The sequence below is a fragment of the Amblyomma mixtum genome, chromosome 2 (genome assembly GCF_055824585.1).
Source record: "Amblyomma mixtum isolate Tamu chromosome 2, ASM5582458v1, whole genome shotgun sequence".
Taxonomy (NCBI): domain Eukaryota; kingdom Metazoa; phylum Arthropoda; class Arachnida; order Ixodida; family Ixodidae; genus Amblyomma; species Amblyomma mixtum.
This window is the reverse complement of record NC_143013.1, coordinates 284,326,917-284,348,501: the sequence shown is the minus strand read 5'-3', so window position 1 is coordinate 284,348,501 and position 21,585 is coordinate 284,326,917. Positions and strand designations below refer to the sequence as shown.

The 21,585-nt window shown below is 44.4% G+C and overlaps 1 protein-coding gene across 3 annotated transcripts in view; it reads right to left on the bottom strand.

Annotated features, from left to right (window-relative positions):
- LOC149364309 (syntaxin-like) overlaps positions 1–21,559 on the bottom strand; it is a 45,511-nt gene extending 23,952 nt beyond the window's left edge. For 2 of the 3 annotated variants that reach the window (XR_016289170.1, XM_089574250.1), the window contains exons 1-9: positions 21,279–21,559; positions 15,217–15,288; positions 11,429–11,528; positions 9,460–9,534; positions 7,817–7,890; positions 5,109–5,217; positions 4,190–4,263; positions 2,628–2,765; positions 1,957–2,067 (exon numbers count right to left, since the gene is read on the bottom strand). Coding sequence is in view for 2 of the 3 variants with exons in the window: in XM_089574250.1 (XP_089430376.1) it covers positions 1,957–2,067; positions 2,628–2,765; positions 4,190–4,263; positions 5,109–5,217; positions 7,817–7,890; positions 9,460–9,534; positions 11,429–11,528; positions 15,217–15,288; positions 21,279–21,311 (786 nt within the window). In the remaining variant the exon portion in view is untranslated. The remainder of the gene's footprint in view (positions 1–1,956; positions 2,068–2,627; positions 2,766–4,189; positions 4,264–5,108; positions 5,218–7,816; positions 7,891–9,459; positions 9,535–11,428; positions 11,529–15,216; positions 15,289–21,278) is intronic. The other variant, XM_089574251.1, reaches the window with a different exon arrangement.
- Positions 21,560–21,585: the final 26 nt, after the last annotated feature.

Here is a 21,585-nt window from a genome sequence, read left to right as displayed (position 1 = left end):
CTATACAATAATGAGGAAAGGAAGCTGCTCTTGTAGCTCTGAGGCAAGTGCTTCTAACAACTCACTCTGTATGCTTAGAAAATAATTACAGTAGAACCTCGTTAATTCGAAGTCCGTCGGACCGCGAAAAATCATCGAATTAACCGGGTTTTGAATTATCAAAAATCGACGAAAAATGAGAAATAAACGTACGAAGCATGGCTGCATCAACACTGCACCTTTATTTTGCCTGAAAAACGGTCACTTGAAATAGTCATCGATGCGCGACTGCTTGGCGCGGTAGTTAGAGGCGCGTATATACTCCGACGTTCTCGGCGTGCGGGCGAGAGCCGGTTGTGGTCGGATACGTCAGATCGGCGACGCTACGCCAGGCGCTCCGACGCGACTACTACTTGTGGCTACGGGAGGGGAGGAGGGGGGGGGGGGGGGTGCTCGCTCTTCTGCCACTCTTTGATTAGTGGCACTGCTTGGAGCGGAGCTCCGATACGAGCGCAGAACGTTCTTCGTTCGACACGCCGCCTGGGAGAGGAGGCGAGTGGCGAAGGGGGTAGAGGGGAGGAGTGGCGCGGGAGTCGTGCGCAGTGCATTCTGGGTGGGCGGCTTCGGCGCGCTCGGCGCGAAATAGAGACATGCTCCATGGTGCGGTCAGAGTGCGCCGAAGCCGCCGGACACGTCTGCGGTCATCGCCGTGCCGCACGCGCGCGCTACGTTGGAGTATAAACACGCCTGAACACAGAACACGTTTGATCGCGGCACCGAACAATCAAAACGCTACGAGCAGCGCCTGCCACGACCTAGACAAACAACGGAAACGGAGCCAGAAAAATTGTGACCTAATGGCACCTGGTTGTTGCTTTGTCAACTAAAGCTAGCCTCCGAGACTAGTAGTACACTGTGCAGATCGCTGAGGCACAACAAACCACCGGAAACCGAAAATTGATTTACAGTGCCGCCTGGCTGCCACTCTGGCAACTCAACTATACTGGCCTCAGAGACTGGCAACGCATTTTTCTTTTCGCGAGTCGCAGAGGCCACGGTTTAAACCTACGTATTATCCGGATAGGGGCGCGCTGGCTGTTCAAATTATCCGGCAAATTTTGCATGGAAACTGTTGGGACCACCGAAAACCTTCGAATTACGTGGGATTTCGAACAAACCGAGTTCGAATTAACAAGGTTTTACTGTATTTGCTTCGGCTCAACAGTTCCGATTTATGATACTGCTGCATGCAAGCTTACTGCATCATGTGGAAACATACATGGCAGCTCAGATTTACTTTGGTTAAGGTTTGATGACCAATAATTTCAGACAAAGCCAAACATGCCAGTTGATTTTGCGAGAAAATCTAATATTTCCTATCCAAACACTAGGACCCTGGCTAGGCTGCACAAGGCATATGAAAAAAATCTTGTTCTCCACAACCATTCTTTACTTTTCATACTTGCATAACTAAAGCACGCCACGAAAAGGACATTATGTCTATCTCAACGGTCATGAGTGTTTAATAACCACAGCTGCCAATGCAAGGTAGCCTGTGAGTGCCTTCTACTCTCCTCCTTCTTTCATGTAGCTACTGCCATCAACCTTTTCGATCATAGGCATGCCCACTACCTTAGTGTGCCAGTTTATCCACTGTTTTTGTTCCCAGCTTGTCTCCCCCATAATGCACAACACAATTTGAGAATATCATAAACAATTAAATATATAAAATAAACAGAACACAGACCATAACTTGAAAGGAGAGCCCAAAACGTGGGATAACTAAAAGCCATGACAGGAGCAGAACGTACCAGAGGGTACAATGATCTCCATCTTATGCAAAGCTTGAAAGCACATGATACAGGCTTTCAGAAGAAAGCACCTGCCATTCTGTCTTTCAATCGCGTGTCTGCTCATGAAGAAAGGCGAATGCCCTGGCTTTGAGGGATAGGAGCGCGACAGAAGGGCACAACTCACCCTTCGGGCCTTGCTTTGGTAGACGAGTGCTTTTTTGGTATCTTGCTTGGCAGTCTCAATGTAGTCCCGTGCGTGCTCCACGTGGTATTCGATCCTGTCTATCATTTCGCCCTGCAAGAAAACGCGGCAAGTGGATATGTAAGAATGTATTGCTATCAATACTTGGCGGCACTCCAATGTGGTGGCATTACGAAGGACTCCTTTTGTGGGTGGCCTAAGACGTGCGTAATTTTTAAATTTCATCAACTCATGCTTGTTTGTCAATGGTAACAACCTCGTACAAGTCAGCCTTTCTTTTCTCGAGAGTGCAAAAAAATATATAAGAAACAAGGAAGAAATCGCCATCAGTTGTTTGAAAACAGCAGACATAGAAGTGGACTGCATTTCAGAGAAAATTTAAAACCCCAAAGACATCAACAATGAACACTTTTACAATAGGTGCATGACAAAACTAGGAGCGTAATATTTTATATTTAAGAAAGACCCACCCATAGTCATCTTTTTTGCACACGAAACAAGCTAGAAAAGTTTGCCAGTCACTACCACTTGGCTTTTAACTAATAAAATTGTCCTTAAATGTTTTTCTGTGCTAGAAAATCTTATGCTTTGCTGGCCTAGTTTTATTTTAGTATGTGTTCAACGAAGTATGACAAACGTCGGCTGTGCCTTACCTGGCTCTCTACGAGCATGGCCATATCCATGAACATGTCGTGCAACTCCCGAATGCTCGTCTCCAGTTTGATGATGTCCGCATGGCGGGCCTCGATGTCTGCCAGCGTCTGCTTCGCCTGCTGCGTCTCCATTATGATCTGTAAAGCAGGAAGTTGGAGGCGGAAGATTCATCAGTTCCAAGACAATTCTTATACAACCAAAATATGATGCCAAACTTCACAGAGGCTACAAAAGGCTGTGCCACAGCTTGTCACAATTTCACTGACAGGCTGCAATGGCAAAATGATGCATGCAATAAAACATGCTGTAATTGTTCCCTGCAAAAATAAGAATAAAACTTTCACGACACAAAAGTATTTCGAAGTCCTGCGCAAACTCGACTAGCACAAATGCATTTGAACGCCCTTAACGAAGTGTACTTGGAGAGTAATTTTACCTTACTCAGCTTCAAATGAGCGTCTCGGCAAAACCTAAGTCTCGCAATTTTAAGTCTCGGCAAAATCTAAGACACTACAAAGATGCATCTGCCACAAACTTTATTAAGGCATTTCCTACAAGTGGAAATTAAACAAAAATGCTTAAATGAGCTTAGGCATGTATTGTTTACACTTCTACTCTATGCACATTTCTAGATGTATGGGGGAGGCATGCTTGACAACTGGCAGTAGCCTTGTGGACATTACAGACCCTTGCTGACATTTCAGTTTGAGCCTGGAGTACACACTGACAGCATTCATCAGCAGCCCTTTCCGGACTGCTGTTTATTACAAAAAATTAAATGGAGTCAATAACAATGGCAAGCAAATGTGCAGTACACATTGTAAAAGCATGTTTCTACCCTTTTCTTGCTCAGCAGACCATGTCACACCTTGAGTGAAAAAGTTTTGCAGCAATGTTTTACAGTATTGTAGAGGGCTCTGCCTCAAGGATCCAGAGCACTTTTATTTAGACTTAAGCTGTTGATGATCTGGTAGAGTGAGACAACCATTACCCCCACCATCATCATCATCATGCCATGTCCACTGCAGGACATAGGCTTCCCCAGTGACCTCAGTTCATGCTGCCACTATGCTTCCTTCTTCATGGTATCAACGTGGTTAGCATCAACGTGGTTAGCATCAACGTGGTTAGCAGCACAGCAGATGTATCAAACACAGGCTTGTTTGATATATCTGTGCACATACCATATTACTGGCATGAAGTTGCTGGTTTGATACAAACTTATCTGGTCTATGATGATCGTGACGAAGTTGCAGATATGATGATCAAAATAACTTTTGCGAGAAACTAAAAAAAAAAAAAAACGTTATGACCAAAATTCTCATGTGGAAGCCCATGCATTTATTTATTAGCTTCTTTCCAAAGCAGTTTCTCAGTGGCTACGGTCAGGGTCTGATCTCATTTGCATATGGTAGCATCAATGAATAGTTCTCAAATAGAGTCCTGGTGTACCATGCATTTTGTTCCAAGTGAAGTTTCTGCTCGAGAGAAGAAGTGCTCTCCTCTTTCAGTTCCCTTCAAAGCAGCCTGCAATACGTCAATTTGATCTGCACAGACTTACTCCTTGTGTAAAGATGGCAGGGTTTCCACTCTCCAGCATCTCTTCAAGCTCTTCGTTGGTTGTCATACGCCCAGCTGCGGAGAAACAAAAAAAAGCACACGTTAAAGCCATGCCACCACACATTCAGCCCCTTTAGTTGTTTTTGACACCAGCTCATATCAAGCACACAAGTGGGCATTGAGCCCACCAGAACTGTGAAAAACCAGTGCAGTACAGTTCTGGTCACACAGGGAATGAGGTCCAAAACAAAGCAAGATAACGCCTCTGTGAGGAAAGCAAAAAATGAAAAACCACTACAGGCTCTAGTTGCCACAAATGCTCTGAACTCATTACTGATGCCAACTGAGAGTTCCACAAGATATGCACAGTAGCAGGCTTCGGCCATCCATAACATCCATAAGTACATAGTTTTAAGACCTTTTATTTTATATTTATTTATTTATTTATTTATTTAAAGATACTGTCAATCCACTGGGGATTTTAACAGGAAGGGCGCTGGAACAAGGCACATCAAAGTAAAAACTATAACAACGTCATGAATAATGGACACAAAGAGTGAACAAGAAGAAGGATTGAAGGGCAATATAAACGACTACAGTGTCGCACTTAATTAAGGTTCAATACATAAAAGTCACGGGTACAGCAATAGGATCGTCGGATTGTACAGTTAGTTCAAGACAAGATAACATAAACAATACATGGGATATATATGACATTAGAAACGAACAAGCACTGGTAAGAAAAATAGCAAGGCAAATAAGGAAGTTGTCAACAAAGGTTCAGAATTCAAGTGTGTTTACGAGTTTATATAGCAACATTCATTCTCCAATTATCGAATACTACAAAAGATGATAAAGATGAGAGCTTTTTTTCCTTTCACGCAAGTCCAAAAATGATTCGAGACAGAAGTGGCACTCACTGATTTCCAGTTGCCGCTGTATGCGGGCCTTGCACCGCTCCCTGTAATCTGTTTGGGTTTTGTTGTAGTCTGTCATCACTTCCACAAACTTCTGGGACAGCATTGAATGCTGTGCACCGAAAGAAAGGGAGACAGAAGGCAGGAGGAAAATTAGAGGGAAAGGGTGACACAAGAAGCAGCGGTCAGTCTTACGCTGACGTGCCCATAATACAAAATAATATTTCATTTGTAAATTGTGGGATTTTTAATCTCCTGAAGCGAAACATGGGCTATGAGCACACCGTAGTGGAGGACTCAGAATTAATTTATACCAACTGGGGTTCTTCGTCTTGGAACTGACAACGCACAGCACACAGGCATTATTCCATTTTGCGTCTAGAGGAATGCGGCTGCTACAGCCGGGGATGGGTCCCGCAGCCTTTTGTTATTTATTGACATTTCAGCAAATACAGTGTTGCTGTGGAACCAAGACATGAGGTGACATACTACCTTGGTATTAGAAGCCAAAAAGCACAGCCACCGAGCCACCGTGGCGGGTAGAATACAAGGGACAACGGGTCAGAAATCTCACTACTTGTGATGGCGCTTTAGTCCTTACAAGTGAAGCAGACCTCAAAACACCTTTTATAAATGTTGTGGAACCTCAAGTAGGAAACGGCCTGTGAAACCTCCAAGACCATTATAAACAAATTAAAATTACGCCTCTCATTAATCTGGCAGCAGAAGAATCTATGAGAAGTCTTTTGCATTCTCCAGCATGTGTGCAACAGTTACTGCTTATTCAAGTACACCACTCTACACATAAACTCAACCTTCTTTATCTGCTGTTGTGCTTTCACGTGCACCAGCTGTTCTTGACAGTGAAGGAGCCTGGCAAATAGTTGCAGTCTGGCCACTGTGGCATGCAAGAAACTCCAATGATAAGCAAAGAGCACCAGCGACAGTAGGGATTTGAAACACAGGAAGTGACAAGTAGCCTCCACAGCAAAATTCACTTCGCACCCATCAGTAGGTTCTAATGACCTCCGCGTGGCAAAACATCTCACTTTTGGTTTGGCATGCTTACATGCAATGCCGCACTTCTCCAAATCGGGGCAAACCTCTCCAGTCACCGCTAAAGAGTGCATACTCCTCATACTTATATTTCTTTTGACCAAAACAGGGAACTACCCCAACAAATATGGTTGCAAGCTGAAACAGACCGCTAACACTATCCCCCTGCAAAAGCCAAGCACATACCGACTGGCAGTTCAGCTAGCCAAAGTGCCTGCACCAGGCTCTCGATAAGTTGGCCAAACATTCAATATTGTACCGGAAGGAGCCCAACACTCTTTGTACCTAAAAATAACCACTGCATTGCTGCAGTAAAGGTTCAGATTTCAAATGACTGGCACATGCTTATTAAACATATTGCAAAGTTTCCAGTGTTTAAAAACAAGCCGCTACATTTAGCAACTTTTTCTATATGTTTGCCAGAACTTAAACCCAGGGATCTGCCTGCGGTGAGCACACCCATCGGTCTTTCTGGCTACCCATGTTTATGATCACAACCCACCACTCGATTAGGTCACGACAGGACAAAGGGCGCCTAACCTGACAATGTACCATGTGCAGAATTGTCCTCTTTAGCAAACTCAACCTCTTACTGGTACAAATTGCTGTGACATAATCGCTGCTGTACCAGCTACAGGGTGTGCAGCAAAATGTTTAAGCGCAGCCACGCGTTATCGTTTGTGCCAATGCCACGCCTCTGCCTGCAGTGTGGGCAAGAGCATTTTTTTTTTGCTTCATTGTTGCTTTTAGTCTGCTATTCAAGTGTGACTGCCCTTGTGAGAATGAGAAAGCAGCAAAGAAAGGAATAAAGCTGCTCCCACTTCCAGCACGCTGTCCACAAAAACGAAACTATGCTGCAAGAAACAGCGTGTGGGCACTGAGCACTGCTGTACAAGATGCTGTGGCATGGGAAGGCTCCAAGGCTTGTTTGTTTGTTTTATCCAATTTTTTTTTCTTGTCCCCTGTGTCTAGAATAAGTTCCCTGATTTTGAAAGAGGAGAACTGTGTTGGATTAAAGCACTCACAGTGACAACAGTGCAGGAGCGCACATGTGTCGCAGCGATGAGGAGAGAGCGAAGCTACGAACAGCTACTCCGGCAGATGCGGAGAGCAATCACGTGACATTCAGAACGTTTTGAGTACATGCAGTTATCACAACCGACAGTTGCAGTAGCGGAAAAGTCACGACTACGATAGCTGGTAATTCGAGATATAAGCACAGCTCTTCAGGCAGGCAGAGTGTTACGCTACTAGCCACCTTCTGGGATCGTCCCGTGGCCTTTCGTTCTGCTACTTGGACAGCCAATTGTGCAGATGCCAACAACTACAACGTGAAAGCCAGGAAAGGGTGCCTATGAGCAGCACTCTAACATGAGCAGGAGACGCCACACTACGATTTTTTCACATGCTGAGATAGAAATGAACTTTAATTCAACCACTGCCACAGCTTCACTTTTCAGTGCGCTCAGCTACTCTGTTTCCCGGCTCATATGCATAAATTTTTTTCCACTGTGTCCTGTGAAGAGCGCAATAGCAGGGTTCTACTCTATTATTGTTGTTTTCAATGAAAAACCGCATTAGTCTCACATAATTTTCAAATGCTCTTTTGGGACACAGCATAGCCATACATGTGAACAATGCATGCAAAAAATTACCTGTGTTTTGCGTATCCTGAAGTCTGCGGACATCATCTGTGTCTGCTCCAACTGCTCAATGTTCTGCTCCATAACTGGAAATGAAGTGAAAACTTTCAGTCATGAAGGTGCGTTAAGCTCAATGGTGCAATACATTTGAAAATAAACGATAAAATTAGAATATCTGATTCATTTCTGCACTGAATGCTCCACCACCAACTTTAAAAAAAAAATCTTCAGAAATGTTGAGCAATCTGAACAACACATTCTCAAGAAATATACTTTCTTTAGCACATTTATTAAGCACTTGCAAAGTGTGTCAAGCTGAGCTTCTAGTAGTAGGGCGGACTATATTAGATCCCATATTGCCACAACGTACAAATTGATAAGATTATTAACAGAGGGTGAACTGTGCCTATGAGAATGATCGAACCCGAATATTTCGAATAATTGGATGTGTCGAATACGAAGATTATCCCCTTGGAAAATCCCGTGTGAAAGTATACTAAAGTCCCGCAATTTGCCGAACTACAATTTCACTGGTGGTTTGATGTACTGAACTGTGCACAGCGCTCCTGCAAGTAATGCTTCGCCTACCGGCCTCTTCATTACTTTAAACACAAAGACTGGTCAACTCGGAGGCCTGGGGCACCTGCTAGCAGCGCTAGCGATGTGAAATAATGTGACAAGGTGAATGTGGGGTGTGCTGGAGGGTGACTTCCAGACACTTGCACTCAACATTAAGGCCACATTCAGTCGTGCGGTGAAGCCAACTTACTAACTAAATAGCCTGGCTGCTTTCATGGTATGCTTCGTTGCTGAAGGCACTGTGGAAACCACCTGTACTTTAACATTCATCAACATTCTATTTATAGTGCACTGGTAACAGGATTATACACCTTATGATCGGCAGCTGCTAGTTCCAAAGCACAGTCTACAGTGACTGGGGTGTGAAGGACGGTACGCATAGCGCCGATTGAGCAATGCTCTGCCAGCCTGTCGGCAACAATCGGCTGCAGACGGTGCCTGCATGCTGTACAGCATGGTTCAGCAAACACTGGGGGTGATCTTTTACTTTGCTCATGAGTATTCACTTTCACTTTCATCAGCTCGGTCAGCAGCAAGGTGCCACAGAAAGATTTGGTGTAAAGTGTTTCTGTCGGATTCGGGATGAGAGGGCAGTTTTATCGGTGTATATGCATGATGGCTTGTTTCTGGCACATCACTCACACTCGAAAACTGCTCAAATTATTCACAAAATCTACAGGCATGACGCTATGAGTGAAACACTGGTAACATTCCAGTACTGTTGGCCCAGGAATTGCCACAGCAATGCCAAAAGCAATGTGCATGATGTGCATTATGGAGGACCATCAGCTGCCTTTTTTTTTGGACCATTCTGTGTTCACCATGCGCTGAACAAAGTTCAAACCGTGCTCAGAACGAACTCTGTTTATACTTTTTATTCTGGCTGGCAAATTTTTTTAGTCAGTATCGAGCCAGATCAAGTTCCAAGCAAATGTGGTTAAGAAACCTATGGCTTGAGGGCTAGAAAGCGTCTGGTGCTTCACAGGCTGCTACAAAAATAGGACGACATGGGAGATGGAGAGATGATAGGGGATGACATATCCATATGACACAGCACCTTCTCAAGACCCACTCACCCTTTAACTTGGCCCGCACTTTGTTGGCAGTCTTCTTTATGTCGGCCATAAGGTCTTCAAGCTCGTGCTTGACCTCTGCAACAGGGAAAAGAAAAGGAGTTTGCCCTCAGACACAGTCCCATAAGTCTTGTTCCACCATTTGTGACAGTCTGGCTGTCCAGCTTTTGCCAAATTTAACAATGAACGCTAACTGACCTGATCACAAAGCACACATTACACCCCTTTTCAGCAACAGATGATATCGCATGCTCATCTGAACCAAGATAGACATCATAAAAGGAATGCAATGGCGCAAGAAAACGAGGACCAGAACACACATAAGATAGGACAGGAAGTCTGGTCCTCGTTTTCTTGTGCTATGATATTCTTTTTATGATGTCTGCTCACGAACTAGCTCAAACTAAACTATTGCTGCAAGATAGACATATCACTCCAGTCAGCAAAGTCTGACTGTTTCGAAAAACAAACAGGCAAGTACAAGAACGCTAGCCATTCCTGGTCATGAAGCACGCCAAAGCCTTAGCCTTTCAAAAGAGCCCTGTAACACTTTTGCTGGTGACAGCCAGACAGAGCGACATCAGTAGGTGTGGAGAAGTCAGCAGCCATCTGGAGTGCCAATAAAATAGCCTGTTTTTCATAGGGGAGGAAAGGAGCACTATTTGTAAGTGGTTACAGGCAGAGGACAGGCGTGGTAACCGAAGTGGAAAGTTCTGCATGGTGATGTTTAGCAGTGGGTAGAGGAGGAGGCAATGAGGGCAGGAAAGACGCATACATTCTGGCAGCACTTGCCATCAAGAGAGCTCGAAGCGGCTAATGGCACCCATAGCACTTTCATAAATATTTTTTGCATTACCTTCTAGTGTTCCCTCCAAGTTTGTTGTCTACGAGAAAAAGCTATAAAACTCAACAAAATTGTTTCCTGAATGCATCTGCTGAGTATAAAGAGGGTGAAATGATACACTGTATGCCTGACCAAACAACAAGGCAATAACTAATTATGTCTGCCACCTCACATGCACTGCTGAAAATCACTGTTAGGCTTTGACACCATTAGCTCCAAATGAGCATTTCTGGAGCAGATGGAGATGCCAAACATTAGTATTTCAGTGCTCTCACTGCATACTGAGACGTCACAATATGCCATGCAATGCAAACAGTAAGAACCACATGCTTTATTTGCAACACAGGGCCCATTTAACCACCCAAAGCCCAAGCTGCACTAGTCACAGAAAATTATTTTAATACTGCCACTGACAAGTAGTGCTAAAAGCTCTTGCACCAAGCCCACATGGCTTGTCAATTGATTTTGACTAAGTAGAAAGCAGGGAAGGTCAGGAAAAAGGTTCATGGGGCTTAACGTCCCATAGAGACTCAGGCTATGAGGGACGCCGTAGTGAAGGGCTCCGGATAATTTCAACTAATTGGAGTTCTTTACGACATCGCACAGTACATGGGCCCCAAATGGGACCGCCGCAGCCGGGATTGATCCCGCGTCTTTCGGGTCAGCAGCCGAGCACCATAACCACTGAGCCACTGCGATGGTGCGGTGGCTTCCTTGTTGCTTTCACTTTTTTCTTTATGTGGGGTTTGCACATCCCAGCTTTCAGACATAAAACTGGAAGGAATACTTGAGCTCTGCCCTAAGGGTAAGACATGACAGCATTGAAGTGTTAATGACACGACATTTACATTTTTCGCAAAGTGTGATCAGGCAACAGAAATAACGCAGGTAAGGCCTTTTAAAGTCATAATTTGTGCACAAGACTTAAGAGTACAATGCACCATCTTTTTGTGATGAACAGCACATAATCGACAGAGATGGAAGGGAAGACACACACGGATGGGCACTGACTTTCAAATTCAGCGCCCATTCACGCGTGTCTTCTTTTTCGTTTTTCGTCCCCGTCAATTATGCACTGTTCATCGCAAAATGGCATAGCAACTCGTTCAAGCATCTGTTCCAACATACTTTCATCTGTCTGTGGAGCTGATAAAATGGCACTGTGTTTTTTCTTGACTTCTTCCACATTTGCTTGTATTTTGTCGATATTCTCCCGAATCTCCTCCACCTAGAAACACACAGAGAATCGACACCATAAGTATAAAAAAAAACATTTCTGAAAAAAAAAAAACAAAGAGAGCCTATAAAGCATAGTAAAACAAATTTAAGGGCACTGATATAATGCTATCTCCCAACAGCAACATCTGCAGCCACTTATAACATTTAATGGGCTTCTAATGCCTAGTGACTCAGCCATCCTTTTTTTTCTCCAGCACAATAAAAGCTACACGTTCAACATACCAACATTTAATCTTGCATTCTGAAGAGCCAGTGGAAAAAACAAGATGGCTTTGGACACATTCCAAGTGCCTTTTTTAACAAAAGGTAAAAACAGCGCTAAATTTAACACAAACGCCCGTCCTCTCCGTCTTTCTGTGCAGTTTGAGTTAAATTTAGCGTTGTTTTTACCTCTTGTTAGACAATGCTCTACCAACTAGCCCAGCAGGATGTACTATCCAAGTGCCTTTGTATGGCAGATAAGATAATAGAGTGCTGCGGCAAAATTACAAGCAAAGAGATCCCGCCCCATACAGTTTCCCATTCTGAAACAATCAAAACTACCATAATAAAAGAAACAGCCAGCAACACAATGGGCAATGAAATGAAAGATACAAGATGAGTTCTTATCCTGTAGAATTTTTGTTCCTACTCTGTTGTCTCCTGCACTGTTTCTTCATTTGTGAATGCAAACCAAGTGGCCTTGCATTCAGTTCTACTCCTTAAAATAGTGCTGAAGAAAACTAAATCTCAGCACTGCTACAATTCCCCATTACTAATTAACAGCATCCATCCCAGTTGTTTACTTCCTTTATGCAGCATTTTTCAAGTAATGTGACCCAATGGCTGGAGAAAAACTGGATTCCAGATCAACACTGAAATAGTAATGCTACCACGAGTGACGAGCACTAAAGAAATGCTCTCAGAAGAAGGCATCTAGCTCTGCAGGTTTCCGAAACAGTTCTGTGGCCAATGCTGTACTTGTGTTCGCAACATGTTATTTTACTCCTATAAATGCTGACCTGAGCGCCCCATTGACGGTACAATCGAACACACCTCATTTTGTTAAAACTGACTAATCAACTCTTGGAACCCTTCAGCTGCATCAAAATTGTCTATCGCAAACTGTACATCATGAAGACAAACCACAAATGCTGAAACTCCTGAAAATCTGTCTTCCATGTGGAAGGGTTTTTTTTTTTTTTTTTTTTACAGCCTAGAGGGCCTGACAATGAAACACCAGGAGAGCAAAAGATTGAGGCTACACTTGCACTATTAAAAAAACTACAGAAGCACAAAATTGGGCAGGATGTATCAATAGGGCTGCACTGGCAAGCATGAAATGTTCAAAATATATGTTCTTCACACAAGCAATATTCTTTTTTGCCACAAAAGCCAAGAGTTTTCATTCTCTCCCTGGGTAAAGAAGTGAGACTTGTACCATTTGTGGCATGCTGTGAACCTCTAAACCTCTTTAATCTCAGGCGCCTGCTGTGGTTTGAAAGTTACTCAAATATAATCACATAGGTAGCACAAAGCAAAGGATACTCCTAACTGTACTATATATGACTGCAAACAATGCTCTGCCAGTTTCATTCCTGTAATCTATACCAGTTTCTTTTCCAACCCTTGGTACACGGACAGACTACTTGAACTTTCACAAAAGGATTCCAGTTGAATCCTCTAACAGTAACAGCTGCATGCATGAAGGCTCTCAGCATACCACGATTAGCAATTGCTCTTTTTGTCACGAGAGTACCACTAAATTATAGATGCAAATTTTCCTTGTCAGCAACCAGACTTCCAAGAAAAAAGTTTGCCGACAAAGCACTAGACAGTGCTCTCCAGTCCCTTCTTGAACGGCGTGGAAGGCATAAGTGCTTGAGCCAGACAGAAATGACACAGACGTCATTCCGGGCCTTTGCTGCCAGGCGCGCAGCTGCTGGAAGGGCAGTGAACCCTTAGAAATCTGACAGCAGCAGGAGAAAAGGGCAACCTCAGACAGCAGACGGTTCATATCAAGTCAAAATGTCGTCATGAGATCAAAGGTTCCACAGCAACTGGCTGATATTGACCAAAGTTATTCCAAAAGAATGAAAAAAAAAAAAAATGCGTGTGGGGGGGGGGGGGGGGGAGGAGACTACGTTTTTCTCACTAATAATGCAAAAGCAGTAAAAAAATATTGTTTGAGCATAATTCCAAATGGCTCATAAAGCTGCAAGAAGTGCTACTGGCCACAAAACTTTACGGAAGTCTTTCCGTACTATGCCTACTGACCATCGTCAGCCTGCTTACGATAAATGCAACTGTCAATTTTAAATGCTTCCGCTCTGTTCTTGAGCGTGCTGGTCCATCTGCCTTGAGGCTTGAGAACTAGGTTAATTTCTCTTTAGTTCGTCGTTTTTACGCGTGGCGGTGAATATTGAACCGCTTGCAAAAATAGCGGAGTGTGGAAGTTGAGAATGGCTGCCTATGCCAGCATGACATTCACCCTGCAATGCAACGAATTTCATGATTCAACTGTATCTATGGTTTACTGTCACCAATATAGGTAGTAGTGGCTCTGAGGGTGCTGCTTCATCATACTACTTTAGTTCAGAGGGTGAAAATTACCTGAAGAACCAGTCCAGACCATCGGTGGTCACACATCTGTTAGTTTCTTACCGGGCCTATTTTGCTTTACCCAGTAGCCATTTCAAAAAGGGTTCGGACGTTTTCTATATTACTCTCTTCATTCGTAGGATTTCCACATCACAAAGGCAGGATTTGATACAGCCTGCTCTGTGGGTTTGCCCTACTGTTTCACCCAATGGTGCACCGAACTATAGGGCCTAAAGTTAGTTTTCCTTACACAGAAAACGGTAAGCACTAGAACTTTATTTTTCAGATGTATTTACTGTTGGATATGCAGACATTTTTAATATTCCTAAATTTCTTTTAAAATTTCTTCTCTTGAGATACAAGCATATCTTTGCAGGTCTTGTTCAAATTCTATCTAAAAGCCTTGACTTCCCAAATAAGATTTTCTAGTAAGGCATGAAGCACTTTAACAAAGCTCATCTTATTAAGAAATAATGTTGAATTGGCTTCATTTTGATGCATTGCATTAAATTTTAAACCTCATATTTCTTGGACTAAAAAAAATTAATACCAACTTACAAACTAGAGCCATTTTTCTACGGTTGGGAAAGAGTTAAGAGCAAATTCATTCGTATGCTGCACCACAATCTAGTCACCTGGTACTCATATCAATGGATGGATCATGCAAGTCCACTCCTGTTGAAGAAGAACTCTAGTTTGGGCTAGTTGGTTCATGATTCAACAGGAAAATGGCGCAAAAGACGTGGACAAAAGAGACAAACACGTGAACAAAGAGACATTAGCGCTGGTCCTGTTGTGTTTGTCTCTTTTGTCCACGTCTTTTGCGCCATTTTCCTGTTGAACCACTCCTGTTGGGAGGTTCTCCAGAAAACTGCTTAGCATTGCCGGGCTGAAACAGAACTTTTGCCGCACGCCTGTGTCGCGTAAACTTTTGCAGCAGACAGTGCCCGAGAGTTATGTGCAACGACATTCAAATGAAAAAACGTGGCCCCGCACAGCAGCTATCCGTTCAGGGTAATCCAACACTTTCTGACAGCACAATAGCACCAAGCTCAACCGCTGCCTTCAGCATCTTTAAAGGGGTGACCTTTACTTACCTCCGCAAAGAATTCATCCATGAAATTTGCCCCTTCTTCAACTGTGACCGAAACATCGTCTTCGCCTTGCGCCTGCAAGTACAGAACGAAGTGAAATTGAGATTATGTAGTGCGAAGGATGGAGCACATCAGATAATGCGATTGCCAACAAGTGGAAGAAACTTAGTGAAGAAATATCGAAACCAGTAAAACACTGCACAGAACTTAAAACTCGACGTCATATTCATGCACGCACCCACAGAAACCAAACAAAACAAACAACCAGAAAGTTAGTTAATATTTTTCATTTGAAACTGTAAACAAAAGTAGAAACAGTGACATCACAGACCGGCAATAAAAGCTGGGATTATTAAAATTCCAAATTTCTGGATATTTCGTGCTAAAACGAAGATAATGATTTTGGTATACTCAAGCTAAAACATTAAAAAATCATTATATAACTGGAGATATCCACATGGTCTACGTAACCTACATGCCAGCCATAGCAAAAAAAAAAAAGAGAGACAAGGGCATTTTTACTGCTCTTATCATTACTTCAGTGCAGTCTCACACAAATAGCAGATTCTCCGCTGCAGTATACCGACACCATGTGTATGCAAAACAAGTTTATTCACTCACTCACACACACGCACGCATGTACACATGCACTCACTCACTCTGCATATAGAAGAAGGTTATGTAGAATTCTCCATTAACAGTCCTAAGTGACTTTCAGCTACTGGAAATAACCATGAACAACCAAAAAGAATCGAGAAAACATTTCATGGACAGTGATCAACCGTTACGTACATTAACCTTGTTACCACATTCTTATCCCTTAATAATTCAAATATTTTACGAAAACAGTGAGAGCAAAAATTACAAATTTCTCATGAGTTTTCGACAGAAACAGGAGTTGAATCCATGTTTGACATACCGATTCAGTAAAACTATGCAATCAGCTTCAAAAACACCACTTGTAAAAGCTAAACTTGCTGCAAGTCACTGAGTCATCATCATCACCATCATCAGCCTGACTACACCCACTGCAGGGCAAAGGCCTCTCCCATGTCTCTCCAATTAACCCTGCCCTTTGCCAGCTGCGGCCCCCGTATCCCCGCAAACTTCTTAATCTCATCCGCCCACCTAACTTTCTGCCGTCCCCTGCTACGTTTGCTTTCCCTTGGAATCCACTCCGTTACCCTTAAGGACCAGCGGTTATCTTGCCTTCGCATTACATGCCCTGTCCAAGCCCACTTCTTTCTCTTGATTTCAACTAGGATGTCATTAACCCGCGTTTGTTCCCTGAGTAGTTATCTTTATTCACCACTTCTAGAGAGCCACTTTAGTTCACAGAAATCATGTAGCTGGATGTCAAAACGCTGACGGATAAGCTCAAAAACATAAAGAAAGCATTGCCTGACAAGCAATTCACTTTCAGTGTCACTGAGGTATCATCCCTCACCACTGGAACTGCAGTGCTCTTGAACGAGCGCAAAGATAACAAAGAGTTTTGAAACCAATTAATTTGCAATCATGAAATTAGTTTCCTCTATTGTGAAACCTCAGCACAAAATTCTTTCGGGATAAAGATAGTGTAATAGCACATATCTGGACAGCACACCAGCATGCGTAAGAGCATTTTTTTCTGCCACTCCACAGAATGCTCGTCAAATCAGAGGACTGAAAAGACCAAACCTATGAGCACCACTCTAGCCAGCGGGCAGCGATAACAAAATATTCAACAGAGGGCACCCTCTGGCCTCTGCCAAACGATCTTCCACTGTTTGACACCCCATACGGAATGACCTCTAATCGATGCAAAAACAGTTGAGAGCTACACCCAGCTTAAAACACCCTATTTTCATACAAACATTCCAAACTTGCACGCGTCCTGCACAACTCACTGTCACGTCTAACAGTCCGTTTTCGTCCAAACTGTGGCCTTCAGTGAACAACGGAACACCCTTGAAACCAAGCACACAAAATGAAAACTCCTAAATGTTAGGCCATGAGCTGCCCGTCATTTTTAGAAGATGGAAGCATATGTTCATGTCTTTCATCCAGTTCATGAAAACGTAACCCTCAGCGCTTTTCAAACTTCTTTGTGCAGATCAATTACCTACTGATCACCATCTGCGTTGCCCAGTGTAGGATGTGCAGGGCATCCTACAATGGCTAAGGGTTCAATCCTGTGGACTTCCAGAGCAGCACAGCTCTCTTTAGTTGCTAGCAAAACATGTTCCCTCAGCCTCATGTAAGAAAAGCATAGTCACTCAAAATACAGCAGCAAGCGTGTCAACGACCTTACCACAATATCTACAAAGTGGGCGTGAAGTGGCTATCCTGGTCTTTCCCTCGCTCGTGGAGGAAATGAATGACTGAGAAGTGTTGAGAGGAAAGCGGAGGGCTCAAAAGACCAACAAAGCTGCTCGAGGTCTGCTAGCACATCAAAAATCCTGCGTCCTGCCCTCCCTGAGAGTGTGACAGCTACAGGGCTTGTGAACTGTACGAGAGTGATGCATGGCAGACATAAACACAGCTTCTACACCCACGTCCGGACAAACAAGGAAGTGTGAGTCACTAGCTGTGCTGCAAAGGCAGCAGATGCCACACCCTGGATCGGTGCCAAGAACGTGTGCAATGAAGCACGAACTCCCTGCCTTGACAAGAGCTTAAGCGAAAGTTGTCAAACAGGTTGAATGGATCTCTTTCTCCAGACGTTCATGGTGTACAGTAAAGTATTGATAAATAATGGAAGAGGATGTAACAAAGCATGACTAAATATTTGATTATTGCTTATCATTGTAAGATAGAAACGAGAACGCATCCTTAATTAATATGTTATTTTGATAAAAAAAAAAAAAGCTGAAAATTCTGTGCCTGAAAAAATAGCCAGATATATTTTGTGAAAAAGAAAAAAAGTAAACTCTTTCACAAAAGAAAAACTCGTTACTACTGGCCTGTAATGTTTATGCTAAAACTATATATCCAGTTTTAAACAGAGAAATTATTCACCCCGCAATGACAACAATGTGTCTGAGCGGAAGAGGCAGTGCTATCACTGAGCGCACATTGCTCGTTGGTGCTGTAATGACAGCTGATTTCAGAGAATGCTGTTGAGTACCTGGTGCTTATAGTGCCAATAAACCCCATTTCTAGTTGCACATATCTTTCTGTTCAAATAAACTCAGTTACACTTTGAAAAAATTAGTACCGGAAGCTCAATTAAAAAAAAAAGCCTGTTTTTGAGGTCCTCACAACTCAAGCTCCACGATGTATTCCATCATAACCTCAAAAGCATGCTGTTGCAATACATCTATAGTTTAGCAGTTCCGAAGTGCCAGAAATTGCCATCTTAGCCCAACTGGTGCCGGTAATATGAATGGTTATATAACAGATTACTAACAGCAGCATAAGTGAAAAGAAAAGCATAGAGGCCATAGAAAAACTGATTAAGCTGGGTACAATTGTTAAAAGCATACTCCGCATAACTCTGGCTGCCCAATGTTTTCAGATACCACTGCTCGCCATGCAAAATGCTAAACTTGTCGCACCGACTTTGCGCACACCTGTCCGGGCGGTGCTTTTTCTCTTTGGACGCTAAGCTCCAGCCACCTGATATGGATTTGAAACTGCACTCAAGTACAAACAAAAAGGACAACAAGATGTCCTCTACATACACTGTACTTGGCTGAGCATTGCAGCAGCGCTCATGCCAACTGCTACACACGTGTGCAATAAACTCCTCTGTATAGAACAGTGCAACATGTAAGCAACAGCTACCCAACGCAAGCTCAACACTTATCTTGCATTTGCGACCAGCTGAAGCAACATCTGTTCAATCCAATAACATAACTGTGAGCAGACAAGGATTAGGAAATGAGGGGCTCGTTACAACGTACATATGAAGGGTTCGGATCCCACTGGCAGCATGTGCTTGTTTTTTTTCTCCTACTAGCTAATCAATTATTTTTTAGGCATAAAATTGTTAAACTACTAATCTCCCAGCGATCAACACCACATATTTTTTAAAAATTCTCCTATGCTTTCTTTGGCTTTTTGAAGAAGATTTTTATTCGGTGATACAAACCGTACATCAATGAATATAGGAAAGTAAGTCCCAAAAAACGAATGCTGTATCGGGACCTCTGATATGACATAAGTATATGAGTCACGAGGTGACATGAGTATGAGATGGCATAACTATATGAGTTGCACAAAAGACCTGCAATGACACAACACTATATATATGAAATTTTGTGCTGGTGAGCTTCACGATACAAAAGGACCTGCCTTCCATTAAAGCCTGTTGCCTCAAATGGTCATATTTTGCAGAGAAGAAAAGTTCACCAGCTATCCTCTCCGCCTGCTGAGAAATTTTGTAACCTTTCCAGTTGTTTACTTTCGTTTAGGTGGACGTGTTTCAAGAAGACAATAAGCAACATTCAGCGCGCCTACACGAACCAACGCCCTGTTCAGCGCAAGGCGCCGTTCCGGATAAAGTTCACGGATTTCCCCGGCGCTGCCCAGCTCGTAAAGTTCGCGTTCCGCGACAATCCTGTGGCTGCCCTGCACTCCACTAGCCGCGTTTTTCTGGGAAGCCCGTCAATCAACGGGACAGAAGACCAGCCACATCCGAGGCACGCAATGACGCCAGATGCGAGCGGCCAGACCAGAACACGCCTTGCGTACACAGGCGACGACGAGGGAGAGACGCATTCCAGAGGGCATAAACGTGTCCCTCTCTGCCCCGAACGAGCCATCACTCCACAATGAGCCTCGTAAGGACGGCGCCGAGCGGATCCCAGGGCGCAAACGAGTTTATATTCCGCGACCGATGACGGCGTTTTCATCAGGACCGACCAATTAGCCCTGACTAATCGAATTCCTGCGAGAGGTTGCCCTCCCTAGACGCCGCGCTACTGACGTCGGTGAATGAAACACCCACGCCCCTCTGCTGACAACGCCGACGGGAGGAACGTCGCCGTCGTGGAGTGAGAGGAGAATGAGGGAGAGAGAGATTGTGTGACACACGGGACACAAGCAACCGGGAGAGGAGGGGTGCCCCCCACTCGGCCTCCACCAACTACTATACTAGAGAAGCGAGCAAAAAGAAACAAAAGGGTCGCATCCAGCAAAGCGGAACCTCCTTCCCTCCCTCTACGCCCTTCTTGCACGCCACCGCACTACGAACGGGCGAGCGGACACCACTCGACGACTTTTTCTTGATCGACCAAATGAGCAACGACCGCAATGGTTCGGGCGCGACGCGCGCGCACACACACACAATCACCCCATCCACTCGTACTACCGATCCCCGTCCATGAAAGGGGGGGCGATCTTTCGGTTTCGTGCCGCCTGTGTGACAGTCATTCCGGCAACGATACAAACACACGCGAGACCTCACCGCCCCCCTTCCGCCGCGGAGGGAGTGTTGATCGGCAGCGAAATGCTGCGCTCGGGCACGCCTGCCTGTGCGGAGCACACACTGCGGCAGCGAAACCACCTCGGAGCCTCGCACAATCGCTCGATTTTCGCCTCGCTTTCTCAAAATCGCCAATCAGCAGTGCATCTTCGAAGGTGTTGAGCCACGATTTTAGGCTTAAGCACTCACATCGCTCGTGAAATTGATCGATTCATTGCTTGGCCTGGTAGCTCACAACTCAAGAGACGCATCTAAACCAGAACCCAGGGACAAGCGGGCATGTGGACAACGTCCTACGGCGATGCCGCACTGAACGGCGCCGTGTAGGCGCAGGCTATTACTTTTTTTTTTCATACATACTGCGTTCCCATGAAAGTTCGGGTCTGGTACCGCGTCTGTTTTACGTGCACCACAGCAATGCTACATTTTTCGCCATCCCAGGCAATCGCGAGCCGGAACTACATCAAGAACAACGATGAGCACTATGTTATGATGTAGTCGAGAGTTGTGTGGCTAAAAACAGTGCTAACCAAGCGCGTTTCTGCACCAGAAATGATTCAAACAGCCAGTTAGTTCCCGTCCCAAGACGGTAGCGCAGTGCCGATGCAACCCGCCCCGCAGATGCGGTCGCCGCTTCAGTTGATGGGTACTTTACCGCTTTTAGGGCGGCGAGCCTGTCCTTGGTCATGTTGATAGTCTAGCGAAGTCACAGGTTAGTCCACAGGGCCGGCACTTTCGACTAGTGTAACACGCACGAGTGGTAAAGGCGGCACATTTCCATTTCCACCAGCGAAGACATCACGGAAAGAACTCTCTACTGCACTACTCCCTTTTGCGGATCGATTTTTGCAGGCAGGTCGAGGGGTCTATCGGTCTCAACGGCAGCGCCCCCAAGCCCGCCCAACGAGACCGGCAAGAGCTCACGAACGAACTGCTTAGCGCGGTAATTTTTCGCGTAGTTG